Source organism: Festucalex cinctus, chromosome 14, assembly GCF_051991245.1.
Source record: "Festucalex cinctus isolate MCC-2025b chromosome 14, RoL_Fcin_1.0, whole genome shotgun sequence".
Taxonomy (NCBI): Eukaryota; Metazoa; Chordata; class Actinopteri; order Syngnathiformes; family Syngnathidae; genus Festucalex; species Festucalex cinctus.
In genome coordinates this window covers 5476234-5495733 of record NC_135424.1, presented here as the reverse complement: position 1 = coordinate 5495733, position 19500 = coordinate 5476234, and the positions used below count along the sequence as shown (strand labels likewise).

General features: G+C 38.9%; 1 protein-coding gene across 4 annotated transcripts in view; it reads right to left on the bottom strand.

Moving 5' to 3' along the window:
- The window catches only part of LOC144001170 (cGMP-dependent protein kinase 1), a 130492-nt gene that overhangs the window by 69750 nt on the left and 41242 nt on the right, over positions 1-19500 (bottom strand). For all 4 annotated transcript variants that reach the window (XM_077495261.1, XM_077495263.1, XM_077495262.1 and 1 more), the window contains exon 3: positions 564-677. In XM_077495261.1, coding sequence (XP_077351387.1) covers positions 564-677 — 114 coding nt within the window. The remainder of the gene's footprint in view (positions 1-563; positions 678-19500) is intronic.

Sequence of the window (19500 nt, the reverse complement as noted above, 5' to 3'; positions counted from 1 at the left end):
CTCGGGAATACTTTAAAAAGTGTGTTTTACAAAGTATAGATTTTTTTTGTAATATATTTGAATGTGTAAGACTAATGGGGAAATGTTTATGGTCTAAATTTTGCGGATGGATGGTTCTGTAACGTATTTTCAGATCTATGCGTTTAGGCTGAACTCGCCTTAACCAATTCCTATGCCTCTGATTTTTTTTTTTTTTTTACACATTTGGAAGAGGCCTGATTCTGATCTGAAGATTCCACGTGTTCTTTTTTTGTCTATTTACGCTGCCATGACTCATATCCCAACTGTGCAGACGGAGAGAAAATCACCGGAATTGTGTCACTTGAACCATGCGGCGTAAATCCGGCTTTAATCAGGTAAATATATCTGTACTTCTACAGTATGTTCAAAGCACCTGTTTTATAACAGATCATGCGGACTATAGTGGATTTCTTGAGTGCTATTGTCTGCCTTGCCAATGTTTTCCATGTTATCTGTCAAGCCACAAGGACACCTTGTACATCGCAGCACTGAGGATGTATTGTTTCCCCCCCCCCACCCTCCACGTGTCTACAGAGACTCACTTTTGACAGTGGCGGTCCTGGTGCAATTGTAGAGAATGGCCAGCTCTCCGAACACCTTCCCAGGGCCCATGGTACACAGCTTCAAGCTCTCCTTTGTCACCTCCACCTTCCCGTCTGCAAAACATGAGAGAAGCGGCGGTGAGGCACACGGCTGTTTTGAATTGCACATTTCGGCCCAGGTGTGCCGCGCTCAGAGAGGGAGCGGCAAAGCCGGACTGATGGAACTGACTGCGTGCACGCGAGTGCTCGCATGTGTGTGTGCGTGCGTGGACGAACGACATCGCTGTGTGAGGGCTTGTACTTCATTTTTGAGGGCATCCAGCCAGAAGGCTCTTGGCTCACTGAGCTCGAAAAAAGAAGATTATTTTGTGGTGCGGGACTTCCAGTGTGGGCTTCCGCTAAGCTACTACCAAGTGAAAACGCTGGCAGCAATACCAACGCGACAGACGCCATACTGCTCCAATACTGCTTGACTGACACTGTCACAGAGGTAATCACTTGGCGGTATATTACGGTTGTTGCAGTTCGCAGTGGAGTAGAACTCTACTGAAAGCTATTTCTAATAAAAACCACCAAAATCACATACCTTGATATATCCGCTCCTTAAAGCATGGTAACACCGCCACATACTGTAGATGCTAGCTAGATGAGTTAGCATTAAGCTAGCAAACTTTAATTTGTCTTTTATTGTCTATTTTTATGTTAAGTTTGAAAGTTAACTTAACTAGAAGTGGCATTAAAGGGCTTCAAGCCTCTTTAGGAAAATTTAATCACTATGCTGCTTGTTATGAAGTAAGATGAGGTGAGTTTATTGCCACCATACTAAAGAGCTCATCTCGTTAACTCTTTGACTGCCAAATGTTATCAAAAAACCCCAACAGTACCAGCCGATTTGTAGCATTTTCACTCATCTTTCAAAGCAAACAGAATATTGTGCGGTATGACGACATAAATATGGTGGACACCATATGAAAGATTGGATTCCATTCTTTCATGAGAAAAAAAAAGTATGTTTCTACCTTATTCCGTTCTTTAGTAATCACCATTTGAAATTAGGTAATTTGTGTGACATAAGCGAAAATACAAAACTATTAAGAGAAAAACAAGCTTTGTGTGAAAAAGATGTGCACAAGATGTTGCGCTGCCCATTGAGAGAGAGAAAAAAATAAAATAAACGGAAATTAACGTTTTTGGCGGCATTCATTAGGATTTTATAATACGTCATTAAACGTTTTTGGCAGTCAAAGAGTTAAACTTTGGCTAGCAAGTCTCAGCAAAAAAAAAAAAAAAAGTGTCCAAACGATGGCTGATATCTTGACAAACTTGTAAGTCAGGTCACCCACTGCATTGTTCAATTAACACCGATTTTGTATTATATCTCAAAACCGATGTAACGGTTACAACTTTATTCTTGATGTAAAAGTGAAGCAGCGTGATTGCAGTAGAGACTAAAATTCAATGCATGTTTAATGAACACTGACAGAGAACATAATTCAAGGAAGTAATATGGTAATGCATCAGAAATGAGTTAAAGTCTCTGCGTTGTGTCACCGCTTTATTGGATTTGGATAATAATAAAATGTAAAAAAAAAAAAAAAAAGCAATATCAGTTTTATATGTAGCATAACAAGCTAACAACCAGTTTGAAGCAAACATTGATGGCTGTAGATTTAAATAAATGTTGACTGTTTAAAGGCTTTATGTTTCGGTCAAAAGAATTGTCACTGTCCAATGAATACAGTGAACACCTGCCGAATCGCAAATAGCTCTATACAAATTCACCTTTGTACTTAGAGGCTTAGCTTTCTTGTTAGCCGTCAGCTGAAAGCATTTTTTTTTCCCCTGCCAATATTTCGCCTTAAAGGTAGTATCAGAGCCAAGACAATGCCCGTGAAGAAAACGAATGCGACGACGACGACAGGACGGGGATGTGAAGTTTCACACTCACCACTCACTCGGCATTTTATTCGTCACATTATCTGATTGCTGATTGTTGTGGTGTGAAGGCGCACACGGTTGTCAGTATCCTGCCTTTCTTTGCTGGCTTCTGTATAAACGGCAAAGGTGGATAAATCTTCCGCGTTCTGTTCTGGCTTTGATTTTGATGGCCCTCCCCCTGTGTAAAAGGGGCTTTCGTGTTTCAATTATTCGTCGATCTTCAACACTCGAGGTGACCGTCGAGGAGAGAACACAGCTGACATATTTGAACTAGCAAGGAGTTCCGAGTCCAAATTCCCGCACTTCGTTAAACTTTTATGCGATGTTTTTGTTTGCCTGGGAAAGGATGACCGGAGTCAAAGATCACAGCAGTGTATATTTGTAGCGTGACGCCAATTACTGCCACTCGTCTTTTGCGACTTGTACTTAATGAGTAAGTAAATGTTAAGAAGCCTCAATAAGATAATATTACCACTTGCTTGAGCAATTACCATAAGTTTACGCTGAGTATTCCTTTTTCAAGACCCTCGTCTCTTGACATTCATTGGCGAGCAAGTGCTCATTAAAGTAAAATACTCCAATTACCACCGAGCCTCGACACTAAAACCTCACGAAGAAACACTTGATCCACACAATTTTCCTCCGCCTTTAGACAGGGCTCACAGACGACGCGCTCTTTCGTGGAAACGCGGCGCACTAGCGGGAATTCAAATGACGGCGATGATTCACAAAGCGCAAACTCGAGGAAAACATTTCTACGCAACCGCTGCGGGGAAGAGTTTTGATTGCGTGTTCTTGTTAGAAAAACTGAGAGAGAAAAAAAATAAAAAATCATGTCTTTGTGCGCATCATTCCGTGTTGCAAGTACACAAGAGGGACCGTTGTCACCTCGTTGAATGTGTAACTATATTTTTATCCAACCCCTGCTGTTTTGATTGCACTCATTTATCTTCTTTTGTGTTCAAGTCATACAGGAGAGAGAGAAAAAAAAAACTTTTCCACTCATGTAGCAACAGGTATGCTATAAAAACGGCCTTCAGCGCTGTTCTTATGAATCTTTTATGAGCTTGACTATTCACTGAAGTTTGAATATAAAATCATCAACACAACAGGCAATCTAATATCTTAATTTTAGCTCTGTTGAGCCAAATGCAAGACAAAAAGAGCTTTTTTTTTTTTTTTTTTTTTGCTTTTGGTGACCGCGTTCCTTAGTACTCAATAATGACCGCAATTTGCTCCACGCTCACGTCCACAATTATGGAAACGATAGCTTGTAACCTGCCTTGGGCTCCCTCTCAACACGTTTTAGTCAAGTATTATATCGATGATTTCACACACCGTTTCTTTCAGGAGATAGTGAAAGCATTCATGCGCCCCCCCGCCTGAGCAAGAAGTGGCTGACGTTATTTCACAGAAAGGAATAAAAAGAAAACCCATTGTGAGGTTTAATTTTTCGAGGTCAGCCTTTGAGAATCGATTGAGCTTTAAGCATGTGATAGACTCAGCTGTTTATGCCCAAAGGAATGGAGAAGAAGAGTTAGGTCATGTGTGATGAATAGAAATGGGAAAATTAGTTGTCACGCTCCAATTGAATGGAAATGGGCAAGAAAATAAAGCAAAAAAACTCTGTTAGAACATCAAAATGCTGCGACAAATGAGGCCAAGTTGTTGCGCAGTTTGCTCCAAGTCATTCATTTGCTCCTGAGAATAACCTGTGCGACACCTGATCTCATTATATGATTCACTAATTGATTCCTAATAAACTACGAAGTACACATGAAGAATTATTGAACTATTGGAACTATATTTATAACTCTATAATAAGATCAATTCAATAGTCCGGTTGTGATCGATTCATTTCCCTGAGACTAAAATGACTTGGAATAAAAGTTAGCTTCGAGTCATTCAAAGCTACATACCAAATTTCATACAAATCCAGATTCCCAAATTTTTTTAGGTAGTCTAAAGGGATGGCTCTGGATACAGATTCAGATCAGAAATGAATGTGAATTTGTCCTTAATTGCATCCAAATTCATTTGAAACTGTTTGAGATACTTTAAACAGGTTAAGTTGATTCAGAATCTGCTGTTAAAAAAGTGAGAAGTTATTCAATTTCTTCACAGTTTTCGAAATTACACTTCAAAGGCATCAAGGATGTGTATGCAATTTGGATACTGATCCAGATAAGGATTTTGAGTTAATTCTCCCATGACAACATCCAAATCTGTTCTAAAAGTGATTTCTGATGTTACTGCATAATTTGGATATTGATGCAAAAAGTTTGGTGTTCTGGAAACATTTTGACTTTGGATCACAAAAAGACACTCAAGAGCTGGATCCAGAAAATCTACTCTGTCTGGCCTTTGGACATATGCTACCAAAAATACACACCAAGCTAACAATATTCAAATGTGTTCTCAGCTTCTTATGTTAACTCTTTGACTGCCAAAAACGTTTAATAACGATTAGTAAAATCACGATGTATGCTGCCATTAACGTGAAATGACGTCATCTACGTTTTTTTTCTTTTTCTTAAATGGACAGAGCAACGTCTAAGTGCAGCGCTGCCTGGTCAATGGGTTGTGGAATCAAAAACACCACCTAACTATGGCCAGCAGATGGCAGCATTGTGTCTCTTTTCAATGGGCTGTTGGTGTATGGAATTACAATGAAATGTGACAGAATGTGATGAATGCTCGTAATCAGCGAAATGGCACTGTGGGGGTTGGTTTTTGTTGTTGTTTTTTTGTTTTTCCTAATGTGTGGCAGTAAAAGAGTTAAGCTTACAAGAAGAGATTCAGGATTTGGATCCAGAATATGGATAATGTGATCCAGATAGAACTTAAACATATATTACATCCACAATTCTATTCACCAAATTACATCTGAGTTTTGTCTAGAAACAAACACAAAGTATATCCTTTCGTGACACAGCAGAGGACAAACTTATCTAAACGTTTCACTTTTTAGTCACCCATGATGGTTTGGTTTGGTCCGTCAAGCGAAATGATGGATGGTGTGAGAAGATTGTTGCGCTCGTCTCTGAGGAAACATGATTGATATCCTTCCCGAGATCTGGGAGTTTAAGCATCCAGATTAGTTTAATGGGGCTCTCAAAGAAACGTCCGCGGGGATACAACCAACATGAGCGGAGCCGGCTGCTGAGGGAATGGTGGCTTTTCAGCCTATTGGCTTTTACGGTCTGGCCTGCATGTGAACGCGCTCGCTTAGCGCCACTGATGCACTTGGCTGCCGGGCAGGACAAAGTCAAGGCCAGAGGACGTTAACGCCGTCTTACTGAATTTCACCGCTCCTTTGAAATGCCGTCGTTTTCAACTAGTTTTGGTTTGATGCATTACAACCGATTTGTCGGCATTCTTGCAGATTTAATCATGTAGATCAGTGGTGTCCAAACTACGGCCCGGGGGCCATTTGCGACCCGCCATCCATTTTTTTAGTGACCCGCGACATATGCTAAAAATGGCATTTGACTCAGTTCAAAAACATGGGTGCTATTAAAGTTTATTTTAGTTAACTAAAACTAACGAAAAAAATACAATTTCGTTAATGAAATAAAATACAAAAGAAGATGCTTTTAAAAAAAAATAAATAACTGAAACTACATTTTATGTTTACAAAACTAACTAAAAATAAAACTAACTATAATTATAGCAAAAATGGCCTTCGTTTTAGTCTTTGGTAATTAATTTAATGCATGAGCCTTTGGGGATGATTTTAAATGTGATTTAGTCATTTTATTTTGATCTAAACCAGAATAATGACATCACGCCAATGGTGTTTTTTTTAAATATTGTGCACAAGTAATACATATTAAAAAAACAAAACAAAAAAAACACTAAAAACTAAAAACTAAAACTAATGCTGAAACTAACTAAACTAAAACTAAGCATTTATTAAAGAACTAAAACTAATTAAAAAAAACTAACAGAACACCCTTGAAAACGAATTAAAACTAACTAAACTAAAAAAAAAAATAAAAAATAAAAAGAAAATGAAAAACTCCAAAACTATAATAACCCAACTGCCATATTACAAATAAATTGGTTTATATACTGTACCATTTTTTATAAATATGCAAAAGCACAAATAAATTATTTCAACAAATTGACTGAAGTGCAGCACACGATGTTTTAATGGAGTGAAAATAAAACTAAAAACGCTTCATCTCATCTCAAGAAATGGCATAATTGTACCTTCAGGGGTACTAAGGTGCTGCCTTTGTACTCTTGACACTTTTCTCATAAATAAGACATTTATAAGTTTTTCAAGATTTAAAACAAGACGACCTCTTTCTAAAATTGGCCCATTTTAAATGGCGGATGCAAGTGAGCAATTGTACAACTGCCTCCCATACACTGCTGGGCCAATGGTGAAGCTGGCTTTCGTTACCATGACAACCGGGGACTGCCAAATAATTACAGCCGCATCTATTGCGAGAGTTGAAATACCTTTTTTTTTTTTTTTTTTTTTCTTCTTTTTTAAGAGCTCAGAATTGTTCATTCGGTAGTCTTACCGATTCAACGTCTTATCATCATTGCTCTTTTTTTTAAATTTATTTTTATTTTTTTATTTTTTTTATTTTTTGTGTGTGTGTGCGTGCGTTTGCGTGTGTGCGTTTGCGTGCGTGCGTTTGCGTGCGTGCGTGCGCGTGCGTGCAAATACGTATAAATTTATACTCATTAATTCACCTAAAACCTTATAAATATCCCATTACCCTTCGCCTTAACCAGGTACTTCAGAATCTTGCCAGAGTCGTGAGGTTTAAATGGTCAGGAGACCAGAGAAAAGGTCAGAAAAAAATAAAGAGAAAAGAAAGATAAATCAAAGTGAAATCCAGCACCGACCAAACACTTCCTGCCTTCCCCATGATTACAAAATCAAAGTCTTACGCCAACCCCGGAAGCCTCTAAATTCCAGCAAATTTAGCGAGATCTCAAGAGACCAGAGGAAAAACTAAAGAGAGGAAGGAGGGAAGGATTGATATAATATGAAATATGAAATACCTTGTTTTAATTTCAAACTATCCAAACCATCGGAATTGCAGCTTCTCAACAGTTATTATTATTCTCCGATTTCTGTGGCCCTCTAATGAAAGCAGACGGATCATTTTATAACTGATGACCGCAGCAGAATGAATTCCGAAGTCTACAAAAGCGTTTTGTCTGGCAATTTAGAGGAAAATGCATCCAATCTAATTGGGAGAAGCTTTATAATGCGACAAGGGAATGACCCAAAAACACACTGCCAACACAACAAAGGATTTCATCGGGTGGAAAAAAAATGGTAGTCAATCACCAGACCTAAACCCAGACCTGTTTGTTTTATCTGACTCGTGGCTCGACTTTGTTGGTGGTCATATCTTCTGTCCTCAGAGTTACCCTTTTACCCCGCTGAAGAGCACATCATCATCATCATCATCCAGTACACATTCACTGATCTGTATATATTACCGGATAGCCGATAGCCCATACACACCCATGCAAGCCACAGGGCGGCCATCTTACCACTCCCATCTCGAGAGTAGACTATTATATACTATACATACAGATTAGATGTCTTGGCCTATCAGCTATCCAATAATATATACAGATCAGTGCATCACCACGTGTCAGATTCAATCAAACTTTATTTATATAGCACCTTTTATACAGTCAAATGCAACTCAAAGTGCTGAATAATTAAAATATCCATAACGCAATAAAAAGAAAAAGCCACCCCTCACTCTCATATCCCCATGATCGTCTCCACAGACACACACGCAAACCACAACATGGCGGGGCACAGAAGAACCCTGTGAGGAAAGGCACCCAAGAGGAGTTCATCCACACTGAGAGGGATGACGGCCAACCACCACAGGGAGTAATGCCAACCCAGAGACCGCCGGCCCACGGTGACCTCAGCCCACTCCATACAGACTGAAGTGAGCCACAGGTCCCCGGGGCCAAGGGGCCCCCAGGACAACCGCCCACGGGGTCACACAACTTGCGTCAAGTGGAAACACCCAAATTGTCTGTTTCTCCCATTTACCATTTGTGTACAAAATTGGAAATTGGTTCTCAATTTTCTTCATTTTGGTTTTTGGAACGAATATTGAGAAAACAAGTATTTATTTTTTTTAACTTCCTGTTTTGTTTGGAAAAACGACTGATACACGGATTAATTGTCGACCTTTTGAAAAGGACACGACTCAAGCAGGCGAGGCCCTAATAACCACATGGACGAGACCGGATCTATGCGAGGATCAACGCCGGCGCATTTTCAAGTTGTCATGCACAAAACTATTAATTTCCTGTGTCGAAGCATGTCATTAATTATTGAAGTCAAGGAGGATGCCGGTTTTGGACCTCGGCGGAATGCTTGCAGTGAATGGCCGCATTGAATTTGATGAATGCTGCTCTTCTAAAAAGAACGAGTTCATTAAATGCGGGAAGGTTTGGCTCTTATTTCTCTTCCTTTCCTTTTTTTTTTTTTTCGCATCTCATAAGGCTTGCTTTATGGCAGCGTTGGGTGCAGAAGCTTCCAGCTCACCTCTCGTCGGAAAGAGTTATTCAAATCCTATGCAAATAAGGCAAATAAACACATCCGCTGGCCAGAGGATCTGAGGGGTGAGTAACCCCGCAGCTGTGGACAAAAGTCAAATATGGAGCAGGATGATGGAATGGAGAGGCGTGGAATAAAAAAATGCATAAAAATTCTGCATGTATAATGAACGTCATTAGATTCTAGATGCGTCTCAGCGTGCCATCTTTCGACCCCCAACCCGAGGATGCGGCGTTTTGTCTTGGGCGGATCGTTTGAACGCGCGCAGCATGGAGCTTCACATAGCGGGACATCAGGACACACCTCTGGAAATACTTTCCCCTCTAAACGCACCCCCCACCCCTGTATCAAGATCACATGGGATTTTGGAGGCTTTCCAGAGAGTGGCCGTCTTTTGAGTTGACTTTATCTCTCACTGGTGCTAAAAATATCTGGCGGTATAAGCAACATGAGTGACTGCTTGCTCCTTCATCTGGATGGTACTTTGGGAAATGAAGCCAGGTGAAGATGTTTTTGTGACTGTACAATTGTCACTTTCTTGCTGCACACGAGATTTATTATTTGTATGCTTTATGATCATTATTATGTACTTAATGATATGTCTATCGAATATTTTTAGAGTCGATTATTCTCTTGATTATTCCACCAATTGATCAAATAATGGGATAATTTTTTATTTTGCATCAAAGTATTACAAAACCATTTAGTATAACAAAACCCAATTATTGATAATTAACAGTTATATTAAAAGTTAAAGTTAAAAGTTTTTAGTGCATACTATTTTATATTTTTCTTTTTTTTTTCAAGAAATGATGGATGCATGGATGGATGGATGCATGGACGGATGGATGCATGGATGGACAGATGCATGGATGGATGGATGGACGGATGCATGGATGGATGATGGATGGATGGATGGACGGACGGATGCATGGATGGATGCATGGACGGATGGATGGATGGATGGATGGATGGATGTATGTGATGGATGGATGGATGGATGGATGGACGGATGCATGGATGGATGATGGATGGATGGATGGACGGACGGATGCATGCATTGATGGATGCATGGACGGATGGATGCATGGATGGACGGATGCATGGATGGATGGATGGATGGATGGATGCAGGGATGGATGGATGCACAGATGGATGCATGGATGGATGGAAGGATGGATGAAGGGATGGATGGATGGATGGATGGATGGATGCACAGATGGATGGATGGATGGATGCATGGATGGATGGATGCATGGATGGATGGAAGGATGGATGCAGGGATGGATGCATGGATGGATGGATGCATGGATGGACGGATGCATGAATGGACGGATGGATGATGGATGGATGGATGGATGGACGGACGGACGGATGGATGGATGCATGGATGGATGGATGGACGGATGGATGGACGGACGATTGACTGTGAGAAACCACAGTGTTACTATCTCACAGTACATCTTCAATGTAATTTGTAGCCCAACTGAAATGCCATCAAAAGTTCCCTAAAGGGTCCAAACAGTCAAAGAATCCGTGAGAACAGCACATCCAATTGACCAGGAGTCATTCACACTGAGGCCGTAACTTTAGCAGGTCAGAATTTCCTCCCCCATTCCACTGTTGTTTTGCGACGGGGTCGCTCGTGAAACATCACCAAACAGGATGCCGGGGAATTGAAATCCCACCACGGAGGCGAATGGCGCGCACATGCCGACACGTCATCCCTTTGCTGGACCTTCCGTCGCCAACCCGGATCGGCCAATCGTTTCCCCATCGAGCGGAGTCGCAAAAAGGAACTGATAGCGTATCATGTACAAGCTTTGTTTTTGGTGCCGGTGGTGATGAATGGCCCCCGCTGCCGCTGGGCTTCCTACACGTGGGCGGGCACAATGCGCCTGAAGTTTTGTGACCTCACAGAATCGCCTTCAATGGCCTCCTTTGTGACAGTTTGAAGGGTTTTGCCGAAATGAGCCCAACGGCAGGCGTCGCAATCTCTTTGGGTCAGACGCGGGATCTATTCAGCGGAAGCTGAAAAGGCTTCAGAGGAAATCGCCATCTGCTGCCTTTGATAGATGAAAGATCATAGAAATGTTTATTCACACGCATGGGAAGTAAGCGCTCGCTTCTTTAAAAAAAAAAAAAAAAAACGACGTCTCATTTTAAAGCCGAAAAATCACAGGATTGATTTGTTTTCACCTTTTACACAAAATGATGAAATCTTGAAACATGGCAAAAAGATGGGGAGTAGAAAAATAACAATTTAAAGACAACGTTACTTTTATTTGCTCGAGGGCTCCTCGACAATAATGGACTTTTTAGACGAGTTAATAAAGGCGAGGAAAAATAAATATAATACTTTGTGAAAATCGATTGTTAAGAATCTGGCTTGTTTTTGCCGCAAGTGAGGTAAAATGTATTGCAGCACTAGGACGAGCAACATACATGGAAATAGGAGTACACAATACTCAAGATATATATATAGCACGCAATTCTCGAATCGATTCAACAGGCGGCCGAATCAATTTTTAAGCGTCCATTTTTGATGGAAAAAATATTCAACAAAATGTCGTATTTATGGTTATGGTTCGCGCCTTAAGCATGGAAGAATGTTATATTAATGGAACATTAAGCCTTAATATTTTATTTCAATGCTGTTTCAAACATGAAAAAGATTATAACCCGTTTGTTAAATACAATAATTTAATCATAATAATTTAATTAATTAATTAATTCATTCATTCATTCATTCATTCATTAAATAATGGTTAAATAAATAATACATTTTCTTACAAATCTTACAGTGTACATGTGCAAGTTTAATAATTAGTATTTTCTAAATTTAAGTTAAAAAAAAACAAAAAAAAACGCAACAATCGATTTATAAATTCGTATCGGGATTAATCAGTATCGAATCGAATTGTGAGCTATGAATCATGATACGAATCGAATCGTCAGGTACTAGGCAATTCACACCCCTAATATATATGTATATATATATATATATATATATATATATGTATATATATATATATATATATATATATATATATATATATATATATATATATATATATATATATATATATATAAATTGTTACTGTTCATTATTGACAGCAAAAACAATACAGACTACTCGTCTGATAAAAGCAGATTATCCGTGGTCGCCATAGCAACAAGCTGCAGCAACAGATTGTTGCTTTAAGAAACCACAAACAGACCCCAGTGTCAACACGGTAAAGAACCATCAGATCCTCCTAAAACCAAAATAAACAAGACACGACCATATTTATAGCCGCATCGGCTCAAGCGGAATTATATTCTTACGGGAGGAGCCAATGAGTCAAAAGTTTGGAGGCGAATTTATGACACGAAACCGCAGTTTTCGGATGTGTCATTCCTTCTGATCAAAGAAGTGTCATGTTTCTAGAATTATGGGTGAGACAGCGAGTATAAGCTGAAGCCTTAAGTGAGCACAAACACTAAAAAAAAATAAACAAATAAAATGAGCAGAGAATTATGTAATATTAATGAGCTGAGAAGAAGCCGGTGCTGGAAATGACAAGAATACTGCTAGTTGTTGTTTCTCACTTTATGGAGGTGGAAAAAATTTAAGTCTGGAGATTCATGCAGAGTTGGAAAAGTAGAGAGAGAAGACAATATTATATTATAATACAATCAAAAATCGCATCACTCATATCCTTAAGGAAGCACTATACAGTACAAAAGCCTTTTATATTGATTATAGATGTGTTGTAATGATTCTTGGCCTGACTGAAATTGATTTGTTGAAGCCAATACCGATTCCGATATTTGGCTGAATGAAATTCTGATAAGAAAATAACTGGCCCGATTTATTAAAAAAATATATATATAATGAATAAAACAAAAGGGCTGTTTTTTAATCCATTACTCAAAATAGATTTTGCTTTTCATTGTTTGATATCGATTCATAAAACAATAAATTGATCATTTTAACCCATATTTTTCACATAAAATTCATGTGAAAATAGAAATTTACTAAAAATCCTAATTTTTTTTTTTTTCTGAAATTTACTCTTCACAAGAATCGAAAAATATTTTCTTACATTCATTACATTTTAGGACAATTAAGAATCTTGATAATGTATAATTATTACAATAAAATAAAAATGTAATATTATATAAAAGTATGTCAAATATATAATATAAAAATTTAACACAAAAATTGGTAATGCGTGAAATCCATAACTAAATCAAAAATCAAAGTGAATAATGAATCGTAAATCAAATCAAATTGGGTCTTTGTAAACGGAATCGATTTTGTAAATAAGAATCGATAGTTCTTTGTGCCGTAATGCTTACAAAATAAAGATGTGAAATATAGGCAGAACATTTGACTTTTTTAATTTTACAATACTTAGTTGTTGACTATTTCCTAACATTATAAAATCAGACTTTTTTTTTTTTTGTCCATTTTTTTTTAACCAATTTTGAACGTCATCATTGTCTTATGCTGTAATGTGTTAGTGAAATGATAATTCCCAAAAAATTGGGAAAAAATTGGCCGATTTTGGTCGATTTCAAAAGAGCCGAAACAAACTGATTAAATTGGTCATCTGATTTATCGGTTGCACACTATTAATGATCATTGGCAACCATCTTGGGCATTCATGTTTTGCTACACTGAAATTAACTTTGAGAAAAGGAAAAGTTTTTTTTGTGTGTGTTTTTTATAGTTTAATTTAGCTTAATCTCAGTAACAATTTTAAACGACTTTTGTTATTAGGATACAGTTCCCTGTCTTGTAATGCTAAAAAAAAAAAAAAAAAAACAGTACTTCGGTATGTGTTAGCCGTTGACGGCGGCAAACCCGCCGAAATTAGTTTCATTAGTATGCACATACTAATTCACTCATTTTCTTGTCAAAGCAAACTTCAGAAGCAGAGAGGAGCCGTAAAAGTAGATGGCGTTGAACTAAATGCACAAATTAGACAAAAAAAAAAAAAACCTTCCTCATCCAGGAAGTGGTCCGTTCCCAAACTGGGGCCTGGAAGGACGCGACGCGACTGCGAAAGGCGGGAAATGCTCGGCCTGCCCCTTCAACACGATTCTCGCATCCGGGCCCGATGCAGCTGTTTGGCCCGAATGAAAGAAAGCAGGCTGCGGAAATGAAAGCGGCCCGCGATGGCAGCACGCTTGGCGCCGCCATTCATCTGCATTCCGCTATTGTCTAATTGAGTCCGGTCGGCGTGAAAGAAGCAGTACGTGCGCGCGACGCGCTCTCTTAACCGCTAATTGCGCCTCGTGGATATGACAGTTTTTTTTAGGGGGGGGCTTGCACTCCTGCTCGGGCGATCAATCAGCTTGTCAACACACAGGAGCCGTGACGTGAAGAGAATGAATGGAGGACTACACCGATTCCGATGTATTAATACTAATTTCCTGAATCGAATCGTGTGAATTTAGATTCACAAGAGTTCAGTTTGATTCGGTTTATTTTATTTTTATTTTTTTCTTCGATTTGATTCAACTTAATACAATCCAGTATTGATGATGGAACAGCAATTCTTAAATATCAAGGATATGATTAAAAAGTAACAAACGTTAAATTCCAAATTGAATTTGTCATGACTAGGGTCATGCAAGGGTTATGCTTACTGTCGTCACTAGGGTCATGTAAGGGTTATGCTTACTGTCATGACTAGGGTCATGCAAGGGTTATGTTTACTGTCATGACTAGGGTCATGCAAGGGTTTTGCTTCCTGTCATGACGAGGGTCATGCAAGGGTTATGCTTACTGTCATGACTAGGGTCATGCAAGGGTTATGCTTACTGCTGTGACTAGGGTCATGCAAGGGTTATGCTTACTGTCATGACTAGGGTCATGTTTACTGTCATGACTAGGGTCATGCAAGGGTTATGCTTACTGTCATGACTAGGGTCATGCAAGGCTTATGCTTACTGGCATGACTAGGGTCATGTAAGGGTTTTGCTTCCTGTCGTGACTAGGGTCATGTAAGGGTTATGTTTACTGTCATGACTAGGGTCATGCAAGGGTTATGTTTGAGTCATGACTGTGAGGTCAAGTGTCTGTTTTGAACTGATGTAACCGAATGTAACCTGATTTTGTAATTGTGGAGTGTAATAATTGAAATGATAATTGAATTTTGATGAATTGCACAGCCTACGGCATTTTTACAAATTTTGGACCGCTCTAAAGTGTTGAAAACGTCTTGCTCTTTTTGATGGGTTTTTTTTGGGGGGTGGTCACCTGAAAAATGACAATTTCAGAAGTCAAAGGCCCAACACCAATGATTCTTCATTGTTTTAAAGTGCAATAACTCTGGTCTTTAGTAAATGTTGTACAGTTTAATAAAGATTTCAAATATGATATACCCTTACAACAAAACTGTCACTGAACACGACATGAATAAAAGGTGCAGCTTCCAAACAAAATGACCTTTTGTCCCTGAAAACAGAAACAAAATCCTGCATACAGCACTCCAGGATGCGGCTAAGAGGAAACGTGAGTTAATTAACTCGGTGTATCAGCATTGACAGAAGAACAAAAATAAATTATTTGCAGTAAATAAACAATAAATTTAGGTCAATGAAGTGACATTGGATGCTTTCCCAACTCTCCCGGCGTTTTAATGTGGCAAAGCAAAGAGGTCGGGACTCGCAGCTCTAAACTCGGAATTGGAGTGGTTTCAGAAATCCCAAAGAATGATGCAAAACGGTGAAAGCGGCCCGAGTGACACAGACTGCCGCCGGTTGGCCTCTTGCAAGTGTCACGAGTCGAAATTATGATATTGACTCCATGATGATTTTGGACGGTGTAAGTCGAAGTATTCTTCACATGTCAGATGAGCAGAAATGATGAAGACAAGAAACGTCTCTCGTTACTTTTGCTTCAATAATCCGAGTGGCGGAAAATCTTAGATTTATTAACTCATTCACTCCCAGCCATTTTCACTGAAGCAACCCCATTTGCTCCGGGCTGTTTTACTGGATTTTGACTGATTTTGCAAGGCCCATAGACTATTGTGATCTATTGCTATAAAAACATGGAACCTACAGAAGGAAAGATTAGAGTCAGGGAAAAAAAAAAAAAAAAAAAAAAAAAAAGTATGTTATATCAGTTTCCGTTTTGCAGCAATTAGAATTAGAATATAGCTAAGTTTCATCATTATTCACAAATCTTTTTAAAACAGTGGGGAAAGAGCTTTTTGCAACATGGCCCTGGTTGATCTCTTATACTCTGCTGCCACCTGCTGGCCGTTTTTGTAATAACCATTGCTTCAAGCATCTCTTCAGTTCAGAAGCTGCATCAAAGCCTTCTGTATGCTCTAGCATAAAAAAAAAAAATTAAAAAAACGTATAAATACGTCTTTGGGAGCAAATGAGTTAAGAAGCAAATTAATATATAAATATATCAATGGATATAATTATTTAAATACACTAAAGCAAATATTCCCTTTTCAGACGTTTTGGATCCTTTTTTTGTTTGTAGTTATTTTTTGCTACCTATTTTTTAAGGGGCCTTTGTTATCATAACAAATTTTTAGATTCAACATTCAAGATGTTTTATTGTCATATGCAAAACAGACAGACGGTGGTTACACTGATTAAAGGCTCAGTCTGCCGGTTTCACTCAGGAGAAGGCACTTTTTAAATACAGGATTTAAACAAACAAACCACTTCTCAATTTACAGATCTGGCCTTATGTTAATATTTGGTGGTGATTTTGTCCTAAGACCCCCCCATCTTGTATTTTGCCATTTTTTGTTTGTTTTGTAAGCAGCGGGACATTTCTGTGGAAAGACAGTGTTTACACCACCCCTCCGGCCAATCGCAGAGCGGGGGGTGGGGGGCGTGTCGCAAACGGGGCCGGGCAAATTTGTCGGCTGCGTGACGGATTTTGTTTTTTGTTTTGTTTTTTTTCACTCACTCATTCACACACTTAAACTTCTGTGAGTGAGTGAGTGAGTGAGTGAGTGAGTGAGTGAGTGAGTGAGTGAGTGAGTAAAAAAAAAAAATATACACACGAGAAGTTTCTTGAAGTGGATGTCAATATTTGAAGTAATACATTACATTATGTCCCGTATATTTGCAAACCACTACTCGTGGGTTTTGATTTGATAGGTACCACTTGTAGTATCTATAAAAAACTTTTTAGGGGTCGTCCATTCCTCGGGGATGTTCGCTATTCGCAACAGGGCTAGCGAGGTCACTAACCCCCACAAACAGCAGGCATCACTGAGTTTGTGTTTGATTTCACAATGTTACGGGTTGTGCTTCGGTAAACACAAAGACACGTTTCCACCTACAGACTCAGGCACGCACAAAAGACGGATATAAAATACTGCACGTTGAGTACGGTTTGAAGGTGCTTGGTGAAGGTAATCAAAGTTGAAAAAGAGATCAAACAGAGAAGCTTTAACTGAACTCAACAAGAAGTGTGAAAGGAGAGAAATTGAAAAGAAAGCCTTACTGTACATCTCAAAGTCACTCTTGATTCCATTGACTTAACCAGATAGAAAAGTGCCTCTCGGGCCAACGCTTTCCCAGCAACTTTCAAGTTACATGTGCAGGAGAAATAGAATCCCCTTTTTGTCGAGTTCCAGAAGTGTAAACGTTTGCGTTAATTTTTTTAGACATGAAGGTAGAGATCAGCTGAGGACAGCCTACTATTGAAAGTGGAATTTTTCGACTTTTTAATCACTTCTATACACATAGGTGGTCTCTGGATTGCCTGTCCACCCTTAAAATGCGAAATTGAATAACCCAGTAAAGCTTTTCTGAAAATGTTCCTGTGAATGTGCTGTTGTAAATTTGGATGGATTTTTAACGCAACAGTGAAGCTAATTTACATAATACCATCCCCACACTATCACGATAATGAAAATTCACACATAAAACATGAGAGAATTAATCAGCCTAGATCTCAACAGCAAAACGTTCACTCCAAACTGCCAATTGGTCAAACAAAAGTCCGCTAAGTTGTTGCTAATATACAATGCGAGGGCCAGGCGAACAAAAATCTTAAGAATTCGTAATTCGAAATCGTAAGACTTCAAAACAACTGCAATGACGAAAGCATGTCACAGACATGCTACGAGGACACTTGGTCACTTATGTTATGATATGTTAAAAAAAAAACAAAAAAAAACTATCACATATGTCCCCTTTAAGCATCCTCAAACTGCAAACATTTATCCTGCCCGAAGTTGAAGAACTCTCAAAGCGTATCAGAGCTTGGGGATCATTACTAATTACGTCTTTCACCGAGGTCCATTCATCGGCCTCAGGAGCTAAAAATGGGCATCCCGGCTGACACAAAGGCCACCTCGGCCTTTATCTGACGGGAGAAAATGAGGGACAAACAAAGACGGAGGACAGTAGGATGGAAATGAGCCCGGATTGCTGGACGGAGAACGACGAATGGAAAAAAAAAAAAAAAAAAAAAAAAAAAGAAGAAGGGTGATGAGCGAGTGGAGGACACGAGTGACAAGAGGACAGATTGGGGTCAACGCGGGTAGAAAATGTAAAGGGTGGAGTGAAATAGAGGGAAATGTGTTTGTCTCACGGCGTTTGAGAAGTTGGAATTAAAAAACAAAGTACCTGTGAGAGTGTGTGAGTGTAAAGTGACATGACGGGCCAAAAATGAAAAAGCAACTTGTTGACGTCCCGTTTTGGCCTGCTAGTTCAGCATTCAAATAATAGCATGGCGGTAAATGAGTATCTGCATCAATGTGGAAAATAAACTATAATTCATTGTTTTCTTTTAAATGTTTTATGTCCTTCTTGAAGGAATTAATTGTTTCAAGTTTAGAAAGCAGAGCTAACTTCTCTAAGCTACTGAGCTACTACTTGGCTCAATATTGTTGCTAGCTTAGAAGCTAGCACCAACAGCAGATTCACCACACAGTCAAGCAGGCCATACATAAGTATGGAAGCTAATTTTGCATTTATTAAACAAGAAAGTAGGCATTGTAATATCATTTCAAGTTCAGAAACCAAGGGGTTATTTATCCTAGTTGGCTATAGCTTGTCCTGAGTCAATATTGTTGCTAGCTTAGAAGCTAGCAACAGCAGCAGATTCACCACACAGTCAAGCAAAGCGATACATAACTATTTAAGCTAATTTTGCATTTATTAAACAAGAAAATAGGCATTGTAATATTATTTCAAGTTCAGAAACCAGGGGGTAATTTATTTAGCTTGTCCTGAGTCAATAGTGTTGCTTCCTTACAAGCTAACAGCAACACCAGATTCACCAAGAAATTGCTCAGAAACATTTTTAATACCCTTATGGTAATTATCGCACACTCAAATGTAAATATGTTCATCACTATTTTAAACAATGACTTTCCATGCTTTCTAAGTGCCTCATAAACAAATACAAAATGAACTGCAGTTCTTAAACTCCACTTATACGCATTTTTCATGATT